The 24,448-nt window shown below is 36.9% G+C and overlaps 2 protein-coding genes across 11 annotated transcripts in view; both read left to right on the top strand.

The window, feature by feature from the left end:
* pkp4 (plakophilin 4) overlaps window positions 1–17,948 on the top strand; it is a 41,334-nt gene extending 23,386 nt beyond the window's left edge. For 6 of the 9 annotated variants that reach the window (XM_058778920.1, XM_058778917.1, XM_058778919.1 and 3 more), the window contains 13 exons: window positions 236–368; window positions 5,201–5,414; window positions 6,701–6,884; window positions 7,153–7,270; window positions 7,859–8,050; window positions 8,745–8,918; window positions 9,598–9,748; window positions 9,880–10,072; window positions 10,205–10,289; window positions 11,917–12,034; window positions 12,237–12,368; window positions 14,492–14,565; window positions 15,808–17,946. In XM_058778920.1, the coding sequence (XP_058634903.1) occupies window positions 236–368; window positions 5,201–5,414; window positions 6,701–6,884; window positions 7,153–7,270; window positions 7,859–8,050; window positions 8,745–8,918; window positions 9,598–9,748; window positions 9,880–10,072; window positions 10,205–10,289; window positions 11,917–12,034; window positions 12,237–12,368; window positions 14,492–14,565; window positions 15,808–16,047 (2,008 nt within the window). In that variant the 3' untranslated portion in view covers window positions 16,048–17,946. Of the gene's footprint in view, window positions 1–235; window positions 369–5,200; window positions 5,415–6,700; window positions 6,885–7,152; window positions 7,271–7,858; window positions 8,051–8,744; window positions 8,919–9,597; window positions 9,749–9,879; window positions 10,073–10,204; window positions 10,290–11,916; window positions 12,035–12,236; window positions 12,369–14,491; window positions 14,566–15,807 lie in introns of all 9 variants that reach the window. The other 3 variants (XM_058778915.1, XM_058778914.1, XM_058778916.1) reach the window with 2 other exon arrangements.
* Window positions 17,949–18,592: 644 nt separating this feature from the next.
* The window catches only part of tanc1a (tetratricopeptide repeat, ankyrin repeat and coiled-coil containing 1a), a 77,004-nt gene continuing 71,148 nt past the window's right edge, over window positions 18,593–24,448 (top strand). Inside the window, exon 1 of one of the 2 annotated variants that reach the window (XM_058778334.1) lies at window positions 18,593–18,756. The gene's annotated coding sequence lies outside the window, so the exon portion shown is untranslated. The remainder of the gene's footprint in view (window positions 18,757–24,448) is intronic. The other variant, XM_058778335.1, reaches the window with a different exon arrangement.

Raw genomic sequence — 24,448 nt, 5'->3', positions numbered from 1 at the left:
GAGTGCTCATTCACATTTGCAGTGCATATTTTAATGACAAATTCGAATGGAAAAAATAGAAGCTGGACTGATTTTTTTTAAGCGGCTAGTTATTTGTCCTGATGCAACATGTAAACACAAGTAATTATGTATATTTTATTCAAATCTGCAAACATTTATTTTTCAAATGTGGACATTTTTCATATTTGTATGTGTGTTTGACATCTGTTTTCTCTGTGCCTGTGGGGGGGGTTAGGGAGTTTGCCTGGAGAGACCCCGAGCTGCCAGAGGTAATCCGAATGCTGCAGCATCATTTCCCTTCTGTCCAGGCCAATGCTGCAGCGTACATACAGCACCTCTGCTACGGAGACAACCGCATAAAGGCAGAGGTATGGTTACACACACATACACCCATGCCATACAAATAGGCACTTCCTATTTATGTCTTCTGTTATTCTCAAATACAGTTGACTTATTGTAGCTTAAGCGTAACCAAAAGCCTAACCAATAAGAGAAAAAAAGCATTATTTAAATGCTTTATGCACATTTGATTGGACAAAAATCTTGGACATAAATCTGTGCAGCGCAGGATGAGGCATCAATATTAATAATAACTGTACATTTTAAACTACTATTCAAATGTTTGGGGTCTGAAAAATTAATACTTTTAATTTAAAGGCAAGGACACTTTAATTCATAAGTAACAGTACAGGCAATGACCATTGACAATGACAATAATATAATGATGCAAGATTTTTTAGAATCACAAAATAACAAATGCTGTGTATAATTGCGCTATATACAGTATAAATATACAGAATGTTTTTTGAACCAAGGATCATGTGACACTTAAGACTGGAGTAATGGCTGCTAAAAATTAAGCTTTGCCATCATTGGAATAAATTATATTTTAAAATATATTAAAATAAAAAAATATTTATCAATATAACAGTTTTTACTGTGTTTGATCAAATAAATGCAGCCTTTATGAGCATAAGAGACTCCTTTCAAAAACACTAAAAAATCTTACCAACTCCAAAACTTAAATTAGTCTTCACTGAAGATATTTAACAGCTATTTAATATAAATAACATAAATGTAATTCTGTAGTTGATTTTTATACTCTGAGTAGTATTTCTCTGACACAGAAACAGTGGGGATCTTAATTAGCATTAAACCTGAACAGATACAGTATGTAAATGACACAATACAAATGTAGGTTTCAAAAAGCTAATATAACATGCTAATTCTGCAATTTGAAATCATAAATGAGCAACAGTGTTTAATAAATTCAATAAAAGAAGTAAGAAGTTAGGACTTCTATTAGGGATGGTATCGGGCCCGATACTGAGCTCCTGTACTCGTACTCGTACTCGTACTCGTGAAAAAGCCCCGATACCAAGCGCCGATACCTCACAGTAGAGGTCTGCGCGGGACTGTTTTTTAAGTCCCGCTCACCCGCCCGCTCCCGCGATATATTTACTCTTTGTTCACCCACTGTCCGCTTTGAATAATTTTCTTCCCGACCTGACCGTTCCCGCTAAATTTAGATCTCGTTTCCAGAATCACACATTTAAATTTCCTCTACTGAAAGAAAGACAGATAGGCTAACAAATAAAAGTGTAGTCTGCACAAAATTGTATTTATTTTATTCGTCGTCAAGAGTCTTTTATTGACAGCAAAATGTTAAACGAATTTTGTGTCTTAAGACACGAAATTCGTTTAACATTTTGCTGCCAACACAGTAGGAAAAAAAAAGTGTCACAGAGAAAATAAAAATGTACAACAATTGTATTCCTTATTTTTATTTGTCTTGTCAGGATACAATTCGTTTAACCTTTACAACACGATAGGAACAAGTGTCGCAGAGAAAACAAAATGTAGGTTGTACAAAAATAGCCTATTATAATTTTATTCCTCTTGTCAAAATACTAAATTCGTTTAACATCTTGCTGTAAACACAGTAGCCTAGGAAAAGTGTTGCAGAAGAAAAATAAATAAATAAAGACATGTGTCATTTAAAATTATAGGCTAAGCAAAATATAAACAAAACCAAGTTGAGCGTTCTTCAAGGACAGCGCATCCACACTTTGCTCCATCTTTATTCTGCTCTGTCACTCATCGACAACCTGCCTGTTCTGTCTGCGGGCCGTATTTTCACCACTGGTAGGCTAGCCTGCTCTGAGCATCGTTATGCGTATGCTGCGCACAGACACTCGCAAATAAAACTAAGCACTGTTTCATGCGTGAAGTGCCTGCGTAACAGTCGAGTGCAGGTGCACAGTTCTTGAATAAAGCACAGATATGCTGTTCTGAAAAGACGTCGGGAACGGGATATTGTTAGACCACCCGCTCCCGTTCAAATTGCACCAGAGTTACCGACCACAACCGCGTTTTATTCGGGAATTTAATCCCGCGTTGCAAGAAATCTGGTCGGGTCCCGCGGTTCCCGCGGGACAGCCGCGGGAATGCAGACCTCTACCTCACAGCATGTGCTTAGTGCCATATTCAGACAAAGAAACAGGACAACATGCAGCAGAATGGAGTTATTAGAGATTAAGGATGTCTACGAAGCAGATGTATGCAATGAATAATGTTAAACATTCAGTATTAATGCCTTTATAGCTGATGTGCGTGAACTGAAAAGCAAAGCGCTGAGTGGATTGAGCGGGCGCCGGCGCAGATGCGCGAGCTTGTCGAGTGAATATACTTTTCTCACAGACATCACTGGAACGTTTGTAGTTCGGTCGGATATGTCAAAAACAAGTAAGCAAAACAATGCACAAGTTACTTAACGGGAGGGAGGGAGAGAGAGAGAGAGATAGAGCGCGCGCACTTCTGTGATCTTTATTGATGTTCGCTCACATAGCATGCATCACTTGGATTAAAACTGAATCGTAAATATAAGACAATTTATAGGGGCATTCACTATAAAATAAATAATTTATTTTCAACCTTAAGCATACACGACTTTCTGGCAAAAGTAAAACTAGCAGCCTGTGTGAAATGCGCTAGGCTGTACTGTCCCTCTCATTCTGCACCAGTACAAATACGTGCGTGCGTTGTGCATGTTTTGCTTGCTTCATGAGTGTTTCTGCATTAGAAAGAAAAGCAAAGAAAAACACGACTTCTATTTCTGAAAATATCACAGTTAGGAGATTTATAACGAGTGGTTCCCTGCATTATTACAGCAAAACACGTGATTTTAGCAGCTCTAATGCAATTGAATTAAAGATGATGTACCATTGATTTATACATTTTAATGTGCATAATTAAGTGTGAAAATAACGGAAGGATATACAGTCAAACCAAAAATTATTCAGAGACCAAATATAATTCTTGATATGTTTTACTAGTGGGTGCAGGACACTATAGTTTATTTATGTAAGTGAGGATAGCAAAATAAAGTAAATTGTGACATATTATATGCAAAAATTCTTCATACAGTGGACTACCAATAAAATTGATACAAATTTGGAACCAAAAATTATTCAGACCGAGTCTGGAAAAAAAACTGAAGTTCAGGTTTGCATGCTCCTGGTTGACAGCATGCCCAGGAGACTACAGGCTGTCATTAAAGGAACACTCCACTTTTTTTGGAAATAGGCTCATTCACCAACTCCCCCAGAGTTAATAAGTTGAGTTTTACCGTTTTTGAATCCATTCAGCTGATATCTGGATCTGGCGATAGCACTTTTAGCATAGATCATTGAATCCGATTAGACCAGTAGCATCGCGTTCAAAAATGACCAAAGAGTTTCGATATTTGTCCCATTTAAAACTTGACTCTTCTGTAGTTATATCGCGGTACTAAGATCGGCGAAAATGAAAAGTTGCGATTTTCTAGGCTGATATGATTAAGAACTATACTCTCATTCCGCGTAATAATCAGGGAACTTTGCTGCCGTACCATGGCGCAGCAGGCGCAGTGATACGCAGCGCCTGAAAGTAGTCCCCAGCCAGGTACCCAGTTATAATATAGCTGGGGACTGCTTTCAGGCGCCACGTATCACCGCGCCATGGCACGCAGCAAAGTTACTTGATTATTACGCGGAATGAGAGTATAGTTCTAGCCAAATCGGCCTAGAAAATCGCAACTTTTCATTTTCTGCTGGTCTTAGTACACGATATAACTACAGAAGAATCAAGTTTTAAATAGGACAACATCGAAACTCTTGGTCATTTTGAACGTGATGCTACTGGTCTAATCGGATTCAATGATCTATGCTAAGCTATGCTAAAAGTGCTATCGCCAGACCCGGAGATCGGCTGAATGGATTCCAAAACGGTAAAACTCAACTTATTAACTCTGGGGGAGTTGCAGAATGAGCCTATTTCCAAAAAAAGTGGAGTGTTCCTTTAAGGATAAGGGTGGCCTGACAAAGTATTGATAGTTGTGTAAATATTGTCATACTAACAGCTGTCTGAATAATTTTGGTTGATTGTAATCCATCACATACCTTTCAATCAAAGTTATCTGATATTATCGAGCTGAATTTGTTCTGACACAGTTTAACTCTGAGTTCTTGTCATATTTTACTACCATAAACTATAGCGAATAAACTGTGATAATGTGAGAAATGTTGAAGGTGTCTGAATAAATTTTGGTTTGACTGTACCTATTTGATAAATTAAGTTAACCAACTAACATTATACATACTCTTTTGATTTCTGTACCCAATATTTAAAAAATTTAGAAATGCAATGGAAATATCGGTATCGGTACTTGGTATCGACAAGTACCAAAAATATTTACATTTACATTACATTATGCATTTAGCAGACGCTTTTATCCAAAGCGACTTACATTGCATTCAAGTTACAGTTTTTTACATTTTATCAGCTCTTGCTTTCCCTGGGAATCGAACCCATGATCTTGGCGTTGCTAGCGCCATGCTCTACTATTTGAGCTACAGGAAATACCGATACCGAAATAAAAGTATAAAAGTGGTATCCCTAACTTCTATGTACAAACTCGAACCGGTGAATTAGTGGTTAAAGTGAATGAGTTCGTTTAGACAGTTCATATAATAGTTCAAGAGCTGTTTTTGCAAACAATGTGATATATGTGCTGTGTTTGAAATAGCAGTTAAATTACTAGCATGCTACTAAAAAATGTTTCTGCTTTTAGTTAATTTGCATTTGCAGATTGCATAGACAGAAAAGCACACCTTGGAAACATACATGTGAACACTTGCACTCTCTTACTGTATGTTTTCAGGTGTGTCGACTCGGGGGGATCCGACACCTGGTGGATCTGCTTGACCACAAAACCCTGGAAGTTCAGCGGAACGCTTGCGGAGCTCTGCGGAACCTAGTGTACGGAAAAGCCACTGACGATAATAAAGTGTGTGTGAGGAATTCCGGTGGAATCCCAGCTTTGGTTCGTCTGTTGAGAAAAACTCCAGACACTGAAGTGCGAGAGCTCGTAACCGGTGAGTGGGTGTGTGGGATCACATGACTGACTGCCATAAGAGAGTCTTTCTTGTGCTTTTTCACTCCCTCTCTGTTCCTCTGTCTCGCTCTTTCCGACTCGCTTTCTTCCACTCTTGTGACGAGATCAGTTTGCGCTGTGAAGCTCCGATCAGAGATTACAGTCAGTGGAACTCGTGGCTGTGATTAATGTGGAGGGACAAAGTATTTGATTAAAAGCTGAGCTGACACAAACTTGCACGCACACACACACACTTTCTCCAAGCTGGATATCTTAAGTATTGCTAGATAGATATGGGGAAATTCTACTCTCTCAAGCAGTTTTCTTGATGCATACAGTGCATTTTACTGTCATTTCTCAAACAGAGGCAGTAGGTTTGTTCAGCAAAGATAGAGCTCTTCTTGCTCACACATACTCACAACCACAGGGACGATTTTGTGTTAATGAATTCTATCTGCGGGATTTTTGTTACACTCCCACTGCCTCTTTACAGTTTTATTACACACCTCAGAATGTGTCTCTCATTTTTTCTAATGAGCTATGTTAAATTATCAAGTGTGTTGAATTACTTATTATACCTAAATAGTTCACCTAAAGTTTTTTATTCAGCCTCTTATCAATGCAACAGATTTTACTGTAAACTGCTTAATGGCATATTTTAATTTGATTAATGAATTCAAAAAAGCATTTAGCTAAAGAATTTAAACAACGCCATTGACAAAAAAAAAAATCTAAAATGCTATTTAAATCACAAAATAATTGATTAGTCAATCAGTGTTACATTTAACTGCAGTTAATAATTAGTAATTTTATAAAATACAACTGCGAGTAAATTACATATGTGACTAAATTTCACACTAGGTGACTAAAAATGTCTGTCTTTATGATTTCTGAAGGGTCACGTGACTCCGAAGACTGGAGTAATGAATGCATCACAAGATTAAGTTACATTTTTTAAATTGTAATAACATTTCACAATATTTGCGTTTTTACTGTATTTTAGATCAAATAAATGCAGCATAAGAGATTCTTTATTATTCCAAACTTTTGACTACCTGAGTATATATACGTTGGTCTTTTGTAAGTGGCAACTAAAAAATGTGTTAGTCAGTAGCAATTCTATTGCCAGTGTACATAGTGGGTTGAAATAAGTAATTTATTCTGTTTTATTAATTCATAAATTTGATTCCTTCATATTAAAGTGGCACTCCTAGTTCTCTATATTTAATACTGTACTGTTGCATTTTATATGTTATTTTCTATGTTTTTGGGGTCATGCCTTGACAGGAGTGTTGTGGAACCTGTCATCATGTGACTCTGTGAAGATGACGATCGCTCGAGACGCTCTGGGGCCACTTACCAACACAGTCATTATCCCTCACTCTGGGTGGGGTGCGGCCCCTCAACGAGAGGACCAGAAACTCAAACTGCACTCATCTTTGGTCCTGAGGAATACGACTGGCTGCCTCAGGTATGCCTCATGTAAAGGTGGACCAGCCTAATTATACAGGGCTTCCTGTTGAGATTGATTAATCAATAGTCGTTTAGGTAACTGCTGACTATTTTCTGAGTTGATTTTTGTAATATATAGTTTTGCACATTACTGGTAGTAGCAGCATCACTCTTCTTGCTCAGAGATTATCAGTATTTATACTATTTATATTTCCAAGTGATAATGACTGTTTTTGTCTAAATCATATTGTAATAGTTGACCGCATGATTGTGTGTGTGTGTCTCAGGAACCTGAGCTCAGCTGGAGAAGAGGCCAGAAGGCAGATGCGTTGCTGTGAAGGGCTGATTGATTCCCTTCTCTATATAATCAAAACCTGTGTAAACACCTCTGATTATGACAGCAAGGTTAGAGATATTCATAAAAAAATATATCTGAAACCATCCAGTTCTGATGTACAACAGTCTATAGATTGTTGGTAATATTTGGATCATGTTTGATACATTCTTGCCAGATATTTGACAAATTTTCAGTCTGTATATCCGATGACAGCTGGGAACTGGCAGAGGCTCATGATGCTTATAAAAAGGTGTTACTTGTTTTCTGTGCCACTCCTTGAAGGGCCAAAAAATGTTGAGAGCCTCTAGTGGTGGAGCTCAGAATTGTGCAGCTATGGTTATTTTTCTTCACGAAATCTTAGTCTTAGCATGCCATCTGCTGGAACAGGAAGCATTGAAAAGCTTCCTGGAAAAAAATGTTTTTAATGTTTTTATTACATTTATTTTAAATGATTAGTAATAACTGTTATTATACGAAATATAATAGCAATTGTTATTTTAAATTTAAATTTAATTTAAACTTTTCTTAAATGGAACAATGTTATTGTGATTTTTGAAAAATATCCAGGACAAATATAATGAAGATTGGGGACTGTCGATGTCCAAAATATTATACATTTCTTTCCTTACCCTTTTTCTCTTTTCCTGTGTTGTTAGATTGTGGAAAACTGTGTGTGCACTTTGAGGAACCTGTCATACCGTCTTGAGCTGGAGATGCCTCCGTCTCGGCTGATGGGAACCCAGGATCTGGACACGCTCCTGGGCCCTGACACCTCCAGTAAACAGGCCGACTACAGCTGCTGGGGGCTCAGAAAGAAGAAGAAGAAGAGGTCCTGGCAGGATCAGCAGGTAATCTATCACTAAATTAAATGAGCTTGGGCTCCATGTTCTGAAAGCTTATAACTGCTTTTGTGCTCAGTTATCAAATGATTTGGGATTGTTGGAAAGAGAAATTCATTTTGCAAATAGCTTTGCACAAGCCAACAGATGTTTCATAAGAGCAAGCACCAAAAGCTGTACATTTAAAAGAATTGTTTTTCAGCCAATAGTCATGGAAAACCTGGAAACATCAGTAAATTTTAAAATGGACATTTCCAGCTCTGGAAATCATGGGAATTAATAAAATCTTTAAAATGTTATGGAAAGGCCATGGAAATTCCTATAACTTATTTTCAGTTTCAGCTCAGCTCTAAAAGTTTATGTTTTGCTTACTTTATATTTGAACAAAATATTTGATTTTAAGTGCAGCCTCTATAAAATTATTTTTCTAGTTTTATTTATTTTAAAATTAGTTGTCATTTTAAATAATTAATTAATGATTATATAATAATAAATAATATTTCTAAAAAATAATAAAAGTAATAATAATTAATAAATAAAAAATGGAAATGAATAATATCTTTTTATATTTACAAATATGTTTGTTTTTCACATTTTATGTTGACAGAAACCAATTTTTTTTTTGTTTCTACAGAAAGTTATTTTTACGGAATGTTCACAGCTAAAACTAACCTATCACTATTTGTGTGATCCTGTGATGCAGTGGGATGGTGTGGGGCCTATTCCAGGATTTTCTGGAAGTCCAAAGGGGGCAGAGATGCTGTGGCATCCATCTGTGGTAAAACCTTACCTCACTCTGCTGGCAGAGAGCTCAAACCCAGCCACGCTGGAAGGGGCGGCTGGGTCTCTGCAGAATCTCTCCGCCGGAACCTGGAGGGTAGGCTGCTTGTGGTCACTATAACATAAACTGAATTATACAGCCGCAGTCTTCAAAATAGAACTGAATTATATGAATGCCATAATTGGCTAGTGGATGAAGGATATGTCCTGCACACACGCACACACACACACACACACACACATGTTCGTTTTTGTGAAAAGTGGGGACATCCCATAGGCGTAATGGTTTTTATACTGTACTTACTGTATGTGCTATTGCCCTACACCAATCCTACACCTAAACCTACCCCTTACAGGAAACTGTGCATTTCAACTTTACCCAAAAAAACCTCACTCTGTATGATTTATAAGTGTTTTGAAAAGTGGGGACATGGGTCAATGTCCTGAAAAGTCACCTTCACCTTGTAATACCTATGTCATACCTTTGTTATTATACAAATCTATGTCCTGACTTCACAAAAATGCGCACACACACACACACACACACACACACACACACTATTTGACCAGATGTAGCTTCAAGGTTCTAATAAAGCAACAGTTTTTGTTTTCTTTTCTTTGCATCCTTTATTTTGGAAATGCTTTTAAAGTTAGGGATCGACTAGATACCTAGATATAGTGTTTTGATTTCATCACTTTCTCTGTTTCAGTAAACAAAAAATTCTTGCTTCACTGAAAGATAATAACCTTCTTTTTCTCTCTCTTTCACCGTTCAGTTTGCGGCCTACATCCGTGCTGCTGTACGTAAAGAGAAGGGTTTGCCCATACTGGTGGAGCTACTAAGAATGGATAATGACAGGGTGGTCTGCTCTGTGGCCACTGCTCTACGGAACATGGCTCTGGACGCCAGGAACAAGGAGCTCATTGGTCAGTCACTCAAACTTATTGCTATGAACTCTTTACATTCCATTTTTATTATATGTCGGTTTTATGTGGCCATTAAAAACTGCATTGCAACTTCTAAAATAAATGTTTCCTGAATTCGGTTGCTTTGATAGGAAAATACGCCATGCGGGACCTAGTGACCCGTCTCCCTGGCAATGGGCCCTCCCTGCTGTCAGATGAGACGGTGGCGGCGGTCTGCTGTGCGCTGCACGAGGTCACCAGCAGGAATATGGAGAACGCCCGTGCTCTCGCCCAGACGGGCGGCATCGACAAACTGGTTACAATCAGCAGAGGACGTGGGGAGAGGTGCATACCTGTTTTTATGGGCAGTTTGAAGTGGGCAGTTTGGCGTTGCCACATTTTGTTTCATAACAAAATCTTTTTTTTTTCTTTGAATGTCCTGGTATATCTAGAATAATAGCTTGTTCTCTGTGGCAGGTACTCCATGAAGGTGGTCAAGGCAGCAGCTCAGGTGCTCAACACTCTGTGGCAGTACAGAGATCTGCGTAACTTCTACAAAAAGGTACATGTTCTCAGCTATTGCTCTGTGGTGAGGGACCCTGATGTTCTCGTGACATCCATTCTGTGGGATCCAATCAAAAGTGCACAGCAAAAACAGGGTAGATATAGTGCAGTGCAGTTCAGAGCCAATCCACCCGGCAGGGCCAAGTTGGCCAGCAAATTAGCAGGTCAGAGGCAGCCAGAGAGGGCCAGTGAGGACTAGCCTACACCAGCAGCCATCTATCTGCAGCAACGGGTGAAAGTCAGAACATGAACATTTTTTACAAAAAGTTCACTAGACACAAACACACACACACACACCGTCTGTTTGGACAATAAAAATTGAGAGCAAGTATTGTCTGATCAGTGGTTTTTATTTATAAAAAGAGAGATGTGTTGTGCTGGCACTTCTGCAGTGCCATTTTTATGTCATCCCACCTGTGTTGGGGCACATGACTTTTCCTATGGGCCCCCCCCTGGCTGGTTCTTGGTCCCCCCTGTGCCACCCCATTAAAAAAAATCCTAGAATCGCCCCTGAATAGCAAAGACAAATAGCAATAGCAAAGAATTCTTGGCAGCGTGATACATAGAGCAACATAAACGATAACCCACAAACTTCAGAGGCAAACAGGGCAATATATACAAGCAACCAAACACAAAAAAGGTGGTGAACATAATCAGTAACCATGTTGACTAACAGGAAATAAGATGCATACAAGTCCCTCTGTGAAGTTTGTATTTGTGAGCTTAGAAGTCGTAATTATGATGTCAGGTGTGTTCAAGTCAATTTGGTGGGACCAAAGTGGTGATGTACTATTTCTACATAAAATTCAGCAAGATTTTCTCTATTTCTAAAACATAATAAAAATGTTCTGCTTTTTTATGTTTTTATTTCAGTTTATGAAGATTCTGTAAATTTAACTGTTTTATATTTTCTTTTCTATCATAATTGTACAATACAATTGTATTTTGTACATTCAACTTAGTTTTGTTGTAAATATGTATTTATAAATTCATTTTAGCTTAAAGAAAGTTTTAGGTTTCTCACTTGTAATTGCGACTTTGTGGTTGTGATCATGTGCATTCAATTCGATTTATTCGACATGACTTCAAAAAACTAGGAAACTAACGAAACAGTAACTAAAAATCAGAAACACCGTGATTAGCTAAACAAAATAATCTTCTTCCAGATTTTCAACCTGACTCATACATTTAATTGAGGAGCAAAAATGGGCTTTCAGGCGATATATATATATATATATATACGTATATAAAGATAGATAGATATTGTTTTTCTTGCTTTTAAGCATAAGCTTTTTTATGCTTTTTCAGTTTTGTGCTTACAACTAGAAAAATATTACTTTATGTGTTTGTAGTGTATAGAATTTGTAGTGTATACCCTGATGGTTTGCGGAAAACAATATATTTATTTACAGATACTTACAGTACCTAAATATCAATCATTACAACAATAGTTTAAAACATACAAAGGAACAACCTTCTCATCAAAAACTTGGAACTCAGACAAAATGACTTGAAATTGACTTCGACTAAAAATACTTTTTCGGTTGATCTTTTGTAATTGCATCACCTGAGATGGATACTAACAGTAGATGTAAACAGGAACTGTGTGTTCTGTGATTCATCAGGATGGATGGAACCAGAACCACTTCATCACCCCAGTGTCAACACTGGAACGAGACCGCTACCGTTCCCAACCTACTCTGCCAACCAGCAATGTGCAGATGTCACCTGTTATCCAATCAGGTGGGCTATTACAACAGCAAGGAATTGTAGGAAATGTAATTCTGTAGAAGCTACAGAGAAATTACTCACTTCTCATTAATTCTGATATTAATATTTATTAATTGGTTGTTTTATTTTATTCTCCTGATTTTTTTAGTTTTTTTGTACTCTGCATTGGTTTATTGTTAATTGTTATTTGATTTTTTTCTCTCTCCACATTTAGGAGGTAGTGCCACCTCTTCCCCTGCCATGTTGGGTATAAGAGGTCATCACTTAAATCAGCGGAGGACCCAGTCGTCTATGCAACTTCATAATTATTATGGAGACGCCAACAGAAACACAAGTCAGTATACAGGTGAGCTTTCCTTGAGTCCTCTTTCCACTTCATAACAGACAAAAAGCAAAAATATACCCAGAGCCTAACTGTGCACTATTCTTGTTAGCATAGTCTTATGGTCAGAGGTGGGTAGTAACGAGTTACATTTACTTCGTTACATTTACTTGAGTAAATTTTTTGGGTAACTAATACTGTCAGAGTATATTTAAAAATGGGTACTTTTACTCTTACTCAAGTACATTTTTAGTGAAAAAACGGTACTTTTACTTCGTTACTGTGGACGACGCACCTATCGTTACTTTATCTTAATGCAACACAAGTTAAAAATCCTTCAATTTATTCCGAACGCGCCGTCTACTTTTTTTCTGGGCAATGAGCGATGCCCGTTCGCGAATGATTCATTCTTTTGAGTCAATTCTGTTCGAAGGCTTGATCAAACCAGTTGGCAAACCAGTGAATCGGTTCGTGAATCAGTTGGAATGAATCGTTCAGTTCACTGCCGCACTCGCTGAGTCGCCTGAAGCGGTTCTCACTCAGAGTTGTAACAGAAAGAGCGCTGAAGACGTGTCTTTGGATATTCGGTCAGTTGAAAGCAAATCTGCAAAGGCTATTGTTTGCTAGCTATGAAGATCTTTATTAGACGAACACCGCGTGTGCTGTCGATTCCACAGGTATAGATTTGATTACAGTACACGATACCACTATGACATTACCAGTTTGTACATGTACCTTACACATTAAATACAATGTATAATTTATTCATTAAATAAGCTATCACAGAGTAGTCATTGGAATACAGTCATGTGAGGAGTTTTCACTCTTTCCCGTGTCAGAGGTTATATACATATATACATTTATAATACATAATTAATATACTTTAAAATATAATTTAATTTAATTCAGTGATGCAAATCAGAATTTTTATCAGCTGTTACTCCAGTTTTCAGAGTTGTATGATCATTCAGAAATCATTCAAATATATTGATTTATTACCAGTGTTGTTGAAAAAAACAGCATATGCTGGTTAGGTATGTTTTGAAGCTGAGATGATGGTTTAAGCTGGTCGGACCAGCATAAACCAGCAAAGGACCAGCTCAAACCAGCATCCCATGCTTCAAAACATACCTTACCAGCATATGCTGTTTTTTTCAACAGGGAACAGTTTTGCTGCTTAATATTTTTTGGAACCTATGGCATTTTGTCCAGGATTGTTTTATGAATAGAATGCTAAAAAAGAACAGCATTGATAATAAATCAGGCTGATAAAAATTCTGATTTGCATCACTGAAATAAATTAAATAAAAAAAAAACAAGTATTTTGAACGGTAGTTTGTTTGTGTGTATATATATATATATATATATATATATATATATACAGTATATCTATATATGTATATATAAATGTTATCTAAATATATATAGATCTACATAAAAATAGACTATATTCAGTATATGATCCAAAGTAACTAGTAACTAACTACTTGAGTAGTTTTTTTATCCGGTACTTTTTTACTCTTACTCAAATAAATATTCAGACTATTACTTTTACTTTTACTTGAGTAAATATTTCTTCAAGTACTTTTACTTTTACTTGAGTACAGTTTTTGGGTACTCTACCCACCTCTGCTTATGGTACATCACTCTTGGAAAACAACAGAAGAATCTGTCTGTGAATTAAGAAGCTGGACTGATGTGCTAATAGATATTTCACCCAAGATCTCTTCAACTAATAGAGCAATCAGTTTTATTCCCCTGTCTGGTCGGAAGCTATAATGGTCATTCATTTAAGAGCACTTGACCTCCGTAGTTACTCTTTATTGATTGGTGGTACTTCGGCCTGGAGGGTCTGATTATGTGGCTGTGATTCAGAATGCGTCAGGTCTTCATTAGCCCTGTTGGGCTGTTGAACCATTTCCGTCCATCTAACCCTCAGCCCTGCTCTCTGCCCTAACTGTGGTCTTCACAGAATTAGAGCTTCACCACAGACTGTACATTTATGTAAAATACAAATATAACACCTTTAAACATCACATTATTAGAGAACATGGATGATTATAACTAATACCTGGTAAATAGAAAAGTCTTCATTCTGGTCTTAAGATAGAGATTGTGTTTTAATATTTGTGTTCATCTATGTTTAGGGTCTGGAAAGCAGTCTGCCTATTTTATCAGTTCCTATCCCTCTCCTTCAGCCGAGGAGTCCCGCAGATCACAGGTGAGGTGAAGAAAGGAAGGAAGCAGGAAGAAATTGCTGAATCCGAAGCCGGCTGAACCCAGATGCCATATGCCCACTGTAAATGATAACCATTGACGTGGATTTAATGTGTCTAATCCCAACAGATGAAGTTTATGTAATCCATTGGGTTTATTCCTTGATCATTGCCCACAAATAATCTGTGGTGAAAAGCATCTGGGTTTAGAAGCACGCACCTTATAGAATACTTTTTTTTAGATTTAAGGAAAAAGATTCACTTTTTGTAAGATTTTCACTTATTCTAAATCTTAATAAATTAAAAATATTGTATGTTGGGATAAATCATCATACATGACACCACATCATGACACTGTAAATGTAAAGATGTAAAGGCCTGTTCACACCAACATGTGAAATGTCTGAGATAAACATTTTAATATGAATGAACAGACTCAAAAATTCACATGCCGTCAATGATTTTATTTTACGCATTGGGCTGAAGAGACATTAATTGGACTAAATTTTTGTTACAAACTTTTAAAGCTTTAATGCTGATATTTTTACGAATATTAGGTTTTGAAATATTGTTTACTGCACAAACATTATAACAAGACTGACAATTTGAGATCTCCTTCTGACATAACAAAATATAGTATAAGATATTCTACAGTTAATAACTAAAATAAGATTTAAAAAAAAACTTAAACTTGTTTCATAGCTTCTTCAACATTTCTCATTTTCATTTAATTAACTTGATGTACTAAAATAAATAACTAAATCTAATTTGGATAAAAAAAAATATGTAGACATGTTTAAAAAAACTAAATAATAAAAATGACAAAACCCTCAACAAAATTACTAAATCTAAAATTTTAAATAAAAACAGAAAACATAAAAAATAATATACGCAAATATTTAATAGTATTAGTAATATTTGTTTAATAGTGTCTCAATAAAACTAAAATAACATGAGGCTGAAATAAAATAAGTAATTAATAATAAATAATACAAAATAATAAATAACTTAAGTATAATACTATAATAAAATAAAGTCTTTTCTACAAAGAGAGAGAGAGAGACAATAAAGACAAAGTATTATCCTTTAGATAATTTTATATAAATATATATTGTAAAAAAAAAAAAAAAATCAGATAAAATCACTGGATTTAAATAAATGGTGTCAGTAATTTTTTATTATTTGGTTATTCTTTTTATATATGTAAATGATAATTAAAAAGGCACTCTTTTTGTCTGCTCTTTCAGCATGGCCGGCTCTACTACCCAGAGGAGGGAAATCAAAGCACCTATGACACTTTTGGAATGTACCTGTCATCTCCGATGGGCTACGAGGATGCGTACCTGGACGAGCCGGTTCGTTATCCCGTGGTGAGCGAGAGGCAGGTGCTCAAACCCAATACCAACTACGTGGACTTCTACTCCACCACACGCAGGCCTTCATACAGAACTCAGCCCTTCCCGGCCTCACCTGACTCATGGGTGTAGGCATGTACGTGTGCGTATTTGTTCATGTGACGTGTAGCCATAGATAGAATATTGCAAGGAGGTGTTACTCTTTAAGACATATCTGGGTCAGTGGATTCCAAGACCAATGTATGGACAAGCTGTTGCATATGAAGTGACTGGTTCATTATCATTCGACAAATTGAATTTGTTTTGTGTGTGCAAACAAGCCCTTGCAGCGACATTCATTTTCATTTGGATGTTTGTGTGTGTGCAGGTGTGAATGGAAGTGTGTGTGTGTGTGTGTACATAAATGCTCAATTAAATTAACTTGAATTAGTTTGACCTGGGATTGAGTGTGAGCCAAAGACTTTACTTTTCAGTGTCTGCTGTTTTTAGACAGTACAGCGTGTTTAAGGTCTGATTTACTGAGAACTTGAACCATCGTTTTATCATTTGATTTTTCATGTTTTGTTTTTTTATTGGCATGTTAATATAGTCACCTCAGTTTTTGAGCCAAATGAAAAGGTGTTACTAAATTACATATTGGCTGAAATAGCTAATAAAGAAATAATAGCAGTGTAAAAGAAAAAAAAAAGAAACACTAATAATAATGTTCTGTGCATTGGAAAACAAAAACGTCATTTTGTCTGGTCTCATTGCTGTAACCTACTTAATGTAAAGATTAATGTATGTTCCATGGAGTCTTGTACAACTACGTCAGTTTATTGTACAACCGTGATCTGTGCTAATAAGCACAAAAAACTGTGCCATGATAAATCGCTATGTAGAACTGTGTGTATATGTAAGAGACCTTATGGAGGCAAAAGTTATTACTATCAGAATATTTAGATGTAATAAAGATAACATTTTTTTTTTTTTTAATATTTGATGTTGGATTATGTTGTTTATTCATCTACCATAAATTCAATTTTATTTTCAAGTGGTTTTCGCGCTACAAATTGTGTTAAAACATTCTAACAGAGAATAACCCAGAGGACAGATTTCAGCTTTGCAATAGCTTTCATTTGGAAGAAACTATTTATCACTACAACATTAATATGCTTATCAAATTTCCATTCAGAATCAGAAATGACACCCAGATTTGTAACATTGGCGTGCATAATAGCAGACGGTGGCCCTAAGCTATTCACAAGTGAAGTCCTTGCAATATTAATGAGTAAAATGTTCCATCCATAGCCACACAGAGACGCTAAAGAGTCGATTATACTGCACATAAATGGAGCAGCACCATACTATTTAAGCAGATATAACAGGATAGATATTATAGACTTGTGGTTTTAGGGAGTGAAAACCCCTGATACATATCAGTATGTTTATTTTCTTCTTCCTGGTGAGTTATTACTTCTACATCATGTTCTGTCAGCACAGATTTATAAGCGGTCAGTTCCTGCTCTACTGTATCAGATGAACATAAGGGTCAACTACAAAGAAAGAAAGAAAAAGAACAAATGAACAAGCTTGTGGTGAAATATAGGGATTTCCAGAAATGTGCTCTGGTCAAGTTCATACACTTTTTATGAATTATAACTTGCTTAACAGTAAGTTAGTCCTATTAACCTATCAGGTGAAAGTTAGTCATTACTCCATGAGAAGATTAACTTACATTAACTTATAAGTTAATTTGTTTTTCTAAAGTTTGATCTAACAGGACAACATGTTTTAAACCAACTACTACCACAAAATGTCAAATTCAACAGATCCATTGCTGTTTATTTTATTTTTTACTTTAATTTTTAGATTCAATTTTTTTATTTATTTGATGAATCAAATTCAAACAAACAAATATGAACACATTTGAAAGTATTCTTATTTTTTAAAACTTAATATTGTTTTTGGGTTATTGTCATAAATGAAAATCATTGCGTTTTTCCCCACCAAAAATGATGTCACTGGAAGATGGTGTAGCCTAATTGTTAATAAAAAAGGAATAAAAAAACAAACTGGAATTGGAATTGGAAATTGAGGATTTATGGGAAATATTTAAAAATATACATTTTCATTATGGCCCTGCATATACAGCAATGCAACTGAAAACTTAAAGGCCAAAAAAGGTAATATAGACATTGTTAAAATATCAGTGGTTCAACCATAGCACACAGGCATGCATTGTGGTACTGTCCTGAATGTGCAGCGAAGACTGACATGTAGCTTCATTACATTGAGGTTGAACCACTGATGTCACGTGGACTATTTTAACAATGTCCTTACTACCTTTCTGGGTCTTGAACGTGTCAGTTGCGTTGCTGTCTATGCAGGGTCAGAAAGCTCTCGGATTTCATCAAAAATATTTGTGTTCCGAAGATGAACAAAGGTCTTACGGGTTTGGAACGACATGAGGGCGAGTAATTAATGACAGAATTTTCATTTTTGGGTAAACTATCCTTTTAAGGTATTTGAAGGAGACATTGTATCAGACACCTCTTAAGACTGATTTTATGTTTCAATGTACATTTTTAGATTTTATGTTTTATTTATTTAAAATACTAATATGCTTTAAGGAAAGAAAGTATTTAACTGTCCATGTGAACAGACTTTTCTCAGTCAGAGCGGCGGGAGTGTGTCAGTTGATCGCGCTGTTTGTTCTGATTGAGGGAATCGCGAGAGGGAGGAGCTGATGGAGCGCGCGCCCTCCCTCATTCACTCGCTCCCTCACTCCAGTTATAAACTTATACTGAACGAGAAACGCGTGTGTCAGGCAGAGACTGAGCGGTATCTCTCTTAAAACAGGTAAGTTTTCTACAAACTTTAATTCTGACACAGTTTGTACATGAAACAAAGTAATAACGGACAGCCTTTGCAAGTTTTGGTCTTGTGAAGTTGTTACACAGAGGCGCGTTCGTGTTACTGATGTATCAAAAATGCGTGTTTCAGAGTATGTTACTAGTTGCGTTGTTTATTTCACAGTTGTTTTGTAAGCGTCCTTTGCTGGACATATATTTATCTTTTCCGGCTCAACATTAGTGATTGAGTGCTCTGTCATGCTGTGATATTTCAGTTATCACGTGCAACACTGGTCATAATTTGTACACAAACCAGTTCAGTAGTTTGCAATCCTGATTCATATTTGTTTGCCTTTCTATTATTAGTCAACCAAGCCAGTACTATTTTCTGTTTTGCACACAAAGTATGTAACAGCTCCTTGAATTTTATTTAGCCACAATACTGCACTGGACTTGAGGTAGGCATCACATGTGGATATTTTGTGCTGCAAATACTTACAGCAGGGACTTTGGACCTTTAAATCAACACCTAAAGCCTGAGAGTTTCTTTTCCTCTTTATACACATGCTCATTTTAGGAAAAAATGTGAGGTACCCAAGACTTTCCTGCCAGGGTCATGAGCCAACTGACACTGAACAGGTGTACACACACACACACACACACACACACACACACACCCACACCCACCCACGTTACACTAGATTTGACAAAGTAATGGAATGTGTTTGTTCTTGCATTTGTAAAGGTCAGCTGAACCAAGACTGTGGCCGTTCCTCCATGCCTGCTTGTCATTAAACACTTGCATTTCTTGTCTGCTTTCCACACTGTACCCTGAAGCCTCTTGATTCAGTTAGTTAATGTTTTCAGTTCAGTAGACATCTGTTATTGCTGCCCTCGGCCAGAAAGTAATCAGATCACTTGCGGTAAGCAGAGTAGGATTTCATTTTTAAAGCTTGCTGCCATTGTTCTGATCACTGAATCTGTTGTTGCATGCTCTATTGAACCCTATCGAATTATATTGAATTTTGCAAAAGCAAGAGCATGGACCGCTTTGGGTGGGTTTTTGTGAAAGAAGATATTGTCCTTATCCCGCTGCTTAATCCTTACGGATCCTTTAGTGTCTTGTACTTCCACTGTGAGCATTCCAAGCACTGTTTCCATAACAGTGGAGGGGTCACGATACTTGCAATAATTTGTGCCATCTTCAGTTAGGACAGCATAACTGTTGCTTGATGGAGGATATGACTGAACTTCAGGTTATGAAGCCATTGCTTCACAATAGATGCAACTGTTGCTTTTCCGGAAGTAAAAACTCTATTTGTTTTCTCCATAGGTAAACAGATTTTTAACAATAACTTACAGACCTGGGGCCCGTTTCAGAAAGAGGTTAAGTGAAAACTCTGAGTATGTTAACCCTGAAATGAGGGAATCTCTGGGTTTTCCGTTTCAAAATGGGAAGTTTGCCAAACCTGAGAAAGCAGGGTAAGTCAAGCCCGTTTCTGAAAGAGAGGTAACTTACTCTGTGAGCCTAACCTGGTCGGGAGCAGGTTTTCTTCGCTAAACCCAGAGTTTCTTTTGGTCTCTTTTCTTTTACGTTTTAAAGTGTAAGCGATGTTTAAATACCTTATTCGTTCATTCACGCTGCAAAAATGCTTTTCTTACTGAGTATTTTAAGTGCAGTTTACGTAAAACAAGTAAAATTGTCCGCCATAGGGTAAGAAAAATAATCTTAATGCAAACTGAAACAAGAATATTTTTAATTTCTAACCCCATTAACAGATAATTTGCAAAATAAGAAAAATGCACTTTAAAACATCGGAGATGTAGAGCACATTATAAGTCCACTGTATGGAGATTTTAAGGAAAGTGTGCATCCCTCTCACACTCATTCTGAGAATTTTTTTCTTGGGCACAAATCAGTCAAAGAGGAGTTTCACAGGACTGAATTCTTCCAATACTTGACCATCTCTTGATCTGTCAGTGGTGCTGGTGCAGGTTCTCCCTCTGCCGCCTTGCTGTCAATAGTTAATTTTATTACTCTAAGAAATGTAACAGTTTGGATTAGAGATTATTGAATTATGTGAAAAGAGTTAGACACTGTGGCAAAAGCTGCATCGCATTGAAATAGACACTGAATGATATTTAATGTGAAATGTTTGTAAAGTCATTTAGCCTACACCCATGAACCTTTTATGCTTAAAGCTTTACCTTGATTGAATTGTGTTTTTATACTTGATTTTTAGCTGCTGCCACGTTCTTGTTTATTTTTTCTGTATTTTTCCCTTTTTTTTTGGCCATGGGATACCATTAAAATGAATATTAGTTCAATAATTTACAGTTTTCACCTCTGATATTATAACAGTTATTAAGAATCAAAGTTACGCGTTGACTCGGAAGTACGCGAACGTCTTTTTGGCTGGAGCTGTTGCCATGGTGAATCGTAATTTCAGAGCCCCACTGATTATGACACTTCATAGTCGTGGTGCATGCGCTAAACTCAGTCAGCCTACTCCGAGTTGAATAAACTAACACAATTCAGTCGTTCTGAAAGCGAAAACTCGAGTTTCCCATCACACGGTAAGTCAACTCAGAGTTCAAGTTTAAACTCTTGTTAACCCAGAGGCTCTTAATCGATGGTATGTTTTTGTTGGCGCTATCTGTTTGCGTTATTTAATTTTTTTTTTTTTTTTTTTTTTTTTTATAATTGTTTAACAGTTTAAATTTGTGGCGAAAAACTACATTACCCATGACGTTGTACAGGAAATTCCACCAATATTTGTGTATAGACCTTATGCTTCAGAGAAACAAGTGTGCAGCCACCTTTTGAATTTTGTCTTTAAACTTCTGTTTTTGCAGTAGCTCTATATAGCATGAATTGTTGAAGAGTAATTAGCTGGTGAAGTGGAATTACTTATTGCAGAGTTTACAGAAATGATCGTGTGCGTTGTAATGTTCGAAGTGGATGTCATAACAAATGTCAGTAGACAGGGAAGATTTTAAAACGAGCCTTTCATTCATCAATTCGTACGACCTTACAGTACAAGCTGTGAAAATACAAATGGAAGTTAGAAGGCAAGGAGAGCAGCACTGAAAAGGGGTGGGGCTACATGAGGTCTATATATTCAGCAATTTCAAATGAATGGTTTTATCTTACTATTGTTTTTAATTTGGTTATGGCATTAGCGATACCACTTTTTTCTAAGGCACATTTATAAAAATGACTTAAATGTCCTAATTTAAAGGTGCCATAGAATGAAAAACTGTCTTTACCTTGGCATAGTTAAATAATAACAGTTCTGTAGATGGAAATGACATACAGTGAGCCTCAAACACCATAGTTTCCTCCTCCTTATGTAAATCTCGTGAATAAAAAAGACCACTGAAAAAGAGGCTAATCAGAACATAACACCGACTGTTACGCAACAGTAGGAATCACTAATAGTTACGCCCCCAACATTTGCATAAACCCGCCCTTGTTCTAGGCCAGCCGAACCTACACTACCGAATCATCAGAAGTCCTGCAGGTATTGTAAAGAAACAAGCGAGGACAACAGCGAAAATGGCAGACCATGGAAATAAATGTTATGTTTCAGGCTGTGCAGGGATGGGTTGGTGTCTGTATTCAGAAAGGCACGGAAAGCAAATAACGCGTTCTAATAAAATAACAGGAGCCACTAAAGGGACATGGTTAGCTGCTTGCTAGCCTGTTACAATACATAAGATTTCACTTACCACATAAACAGAGTAAGGAGAGATGAGGATGATGGAGGATGATTTACATATCCTGAGCACCACTGACAAGCATCTGATCTTGTAAAATGTTTGGTAAGTACTGCCGCTCCATAGTATAAACAGAGTATGTGCGATCACGTATCTTGAAAGTGAAACTATAACGCGATCGACCGAGCCTTCAAAAGCAGTTTCAGTGCCTCGCGTATTAATAACGGCTCCCTGATGCCCGCATTTTATATACAGTGTAATTACCCGACGATATAACTGCGAGAGAAAGTATTTAAATATATATTTTCCTCCCTGTGTTTCCTTCTTGCTGTGAGTTATTGAAATAAGCCGCACTGTGAAACAGCCAATCAGAGCAGAGCTCATTGTTATTCATGACCAAATAAGCCAATAACAGACCATTTCATTCTATGGAGAAATCCTAGGGTTGTAAATGGACATTTAAAACCGTTTTTGGAGATTTTTTTTGCCCTTACCTAAGCCACATACCTTCCATATAGATATCAGAGAACAATTTAAAATACTGTATCAATGCATTCTATGGCACATTTAACTATGGCCTAATCCTGGTTTAGGCCCCGTTTACACTAGTGCCTTTTCGTTAATATGTTCAAAAAAACCAATCCTCGTCTGCACTGCCGTTTTCACTGCGTTTCAGAAACGATCTCCGTCCACACTGCACAAACCGAAAACGTATGTCACATGACCATTCATGCAGGTACAACCATAGATATGTATAGGTAGATTCCCTATTATTTAGATGGTGGATGCATCTATGTGCTTGCAGCGGTCGAATATGAAATCTACTTATATATTCATATCTAGGGGTACAACAATGAGCATGATGTTATCGGTCGTCAAGGATACACAGAGCGAATGTGGGCAGCAACGCCATTGTTTTAAAAGTCTCCGTTTTGGTCTGTTTACACTGAAATGCAACCCCGGGTTTGTAAACGACAGGCGTAACAGTAGCAAAAGTTATGCGTTTTAAAACAAAAACGCAGTGAAAATGTAGCCTTAGTCTAAGCCCTGTCTATGAAACCATGCCTAGAAGTTACAGAAGATTGCAGGACATGACAAAAATGGCAGCATTTTCTCAAAGCAAAGTAGTAAAACTTGTTATTACAGTGTATTAAAATAATTTTTAAATACGTTTTGTAATGTTGTGATTTTATGTTGTGGCTGGTTTGCTTGGTTCATGGCTTTAAACACCTTAACAAAGGCTTTTTTGAAATCCCTGTGGGAAAAATGAGTGAAAATTATTCTGGAACCAAGGCCACTGAAAAAGTGGGCAGACACTAATGTTGAAAGATACAAAAAAAAGTCCTGTAATCAAAAATAGCTTGACATTGTGTGTTTTATATGAACTTTATGATTCTTGTTTATGTTTAAAATTACTATTATGGTAAAATTGTGTGCACTTAAAAAAAAAAAAAGAACATAACATCATTGCTGAACTGTGGTGAACATGCATCACTGGATGTCCTCCACAGTTCCTCAGAAGCCTGTGACTTGCAAAGTTGTAATAAAACAAAAAGGAATGTTTGTTTTCGAACAGAGAATTCTGGCAGCTGAAGAGAGAGTGCCACAGAAGTAGTTCTGACTGGAAAAATCATAAAATCCTAATTTAATCAGCGTAATTATTCCCTCTGTGAGTTCCAGAAGCGATCCAGTGAGTGAAACATGCTCGCTGTGCTATAGTATTTGTTTGGACATTGTGAACACTAGCTTTCCATCTCCTTGTCAGCACCTTAAGATCATTTCCCATGTTTACTCATTAATGGAAGTACAGGCTTGCACGGTCCTGCTGTTCCTTGAGTCACTCTAGTGTTTTTATGGGAGACTAATGGTTTAATTGGCTGTGTTTAACTCAGCAGGAGAGAATGAGCTAATGTTTGACCTGAAAAGAGCTGGAGTGAAAGGGTGGGCTGGTTAATGTCCACAGGGTGTCTATAGGTTAG

Source organism: Onychostoma macrolepis, chromosome 06 (genome assembly GCF_012432095.1).
Source record: "Onychostoma macrolepis isolate SWU-2019 chromosome 06, ASM1243209v1, whole genome shotgun sequence".
Taxonomy (NCBI): Eukaryota; Metazoa; Chordata; class Actinopteri; order Cypriniformes; family Cyprinidae; genus Onychostoma; species Onychostoma macrolepis.
Note: the sequence above shows the minus strand (reverse complement) of the source record. Positions and strands in the feature narration are given on the sequence as shown.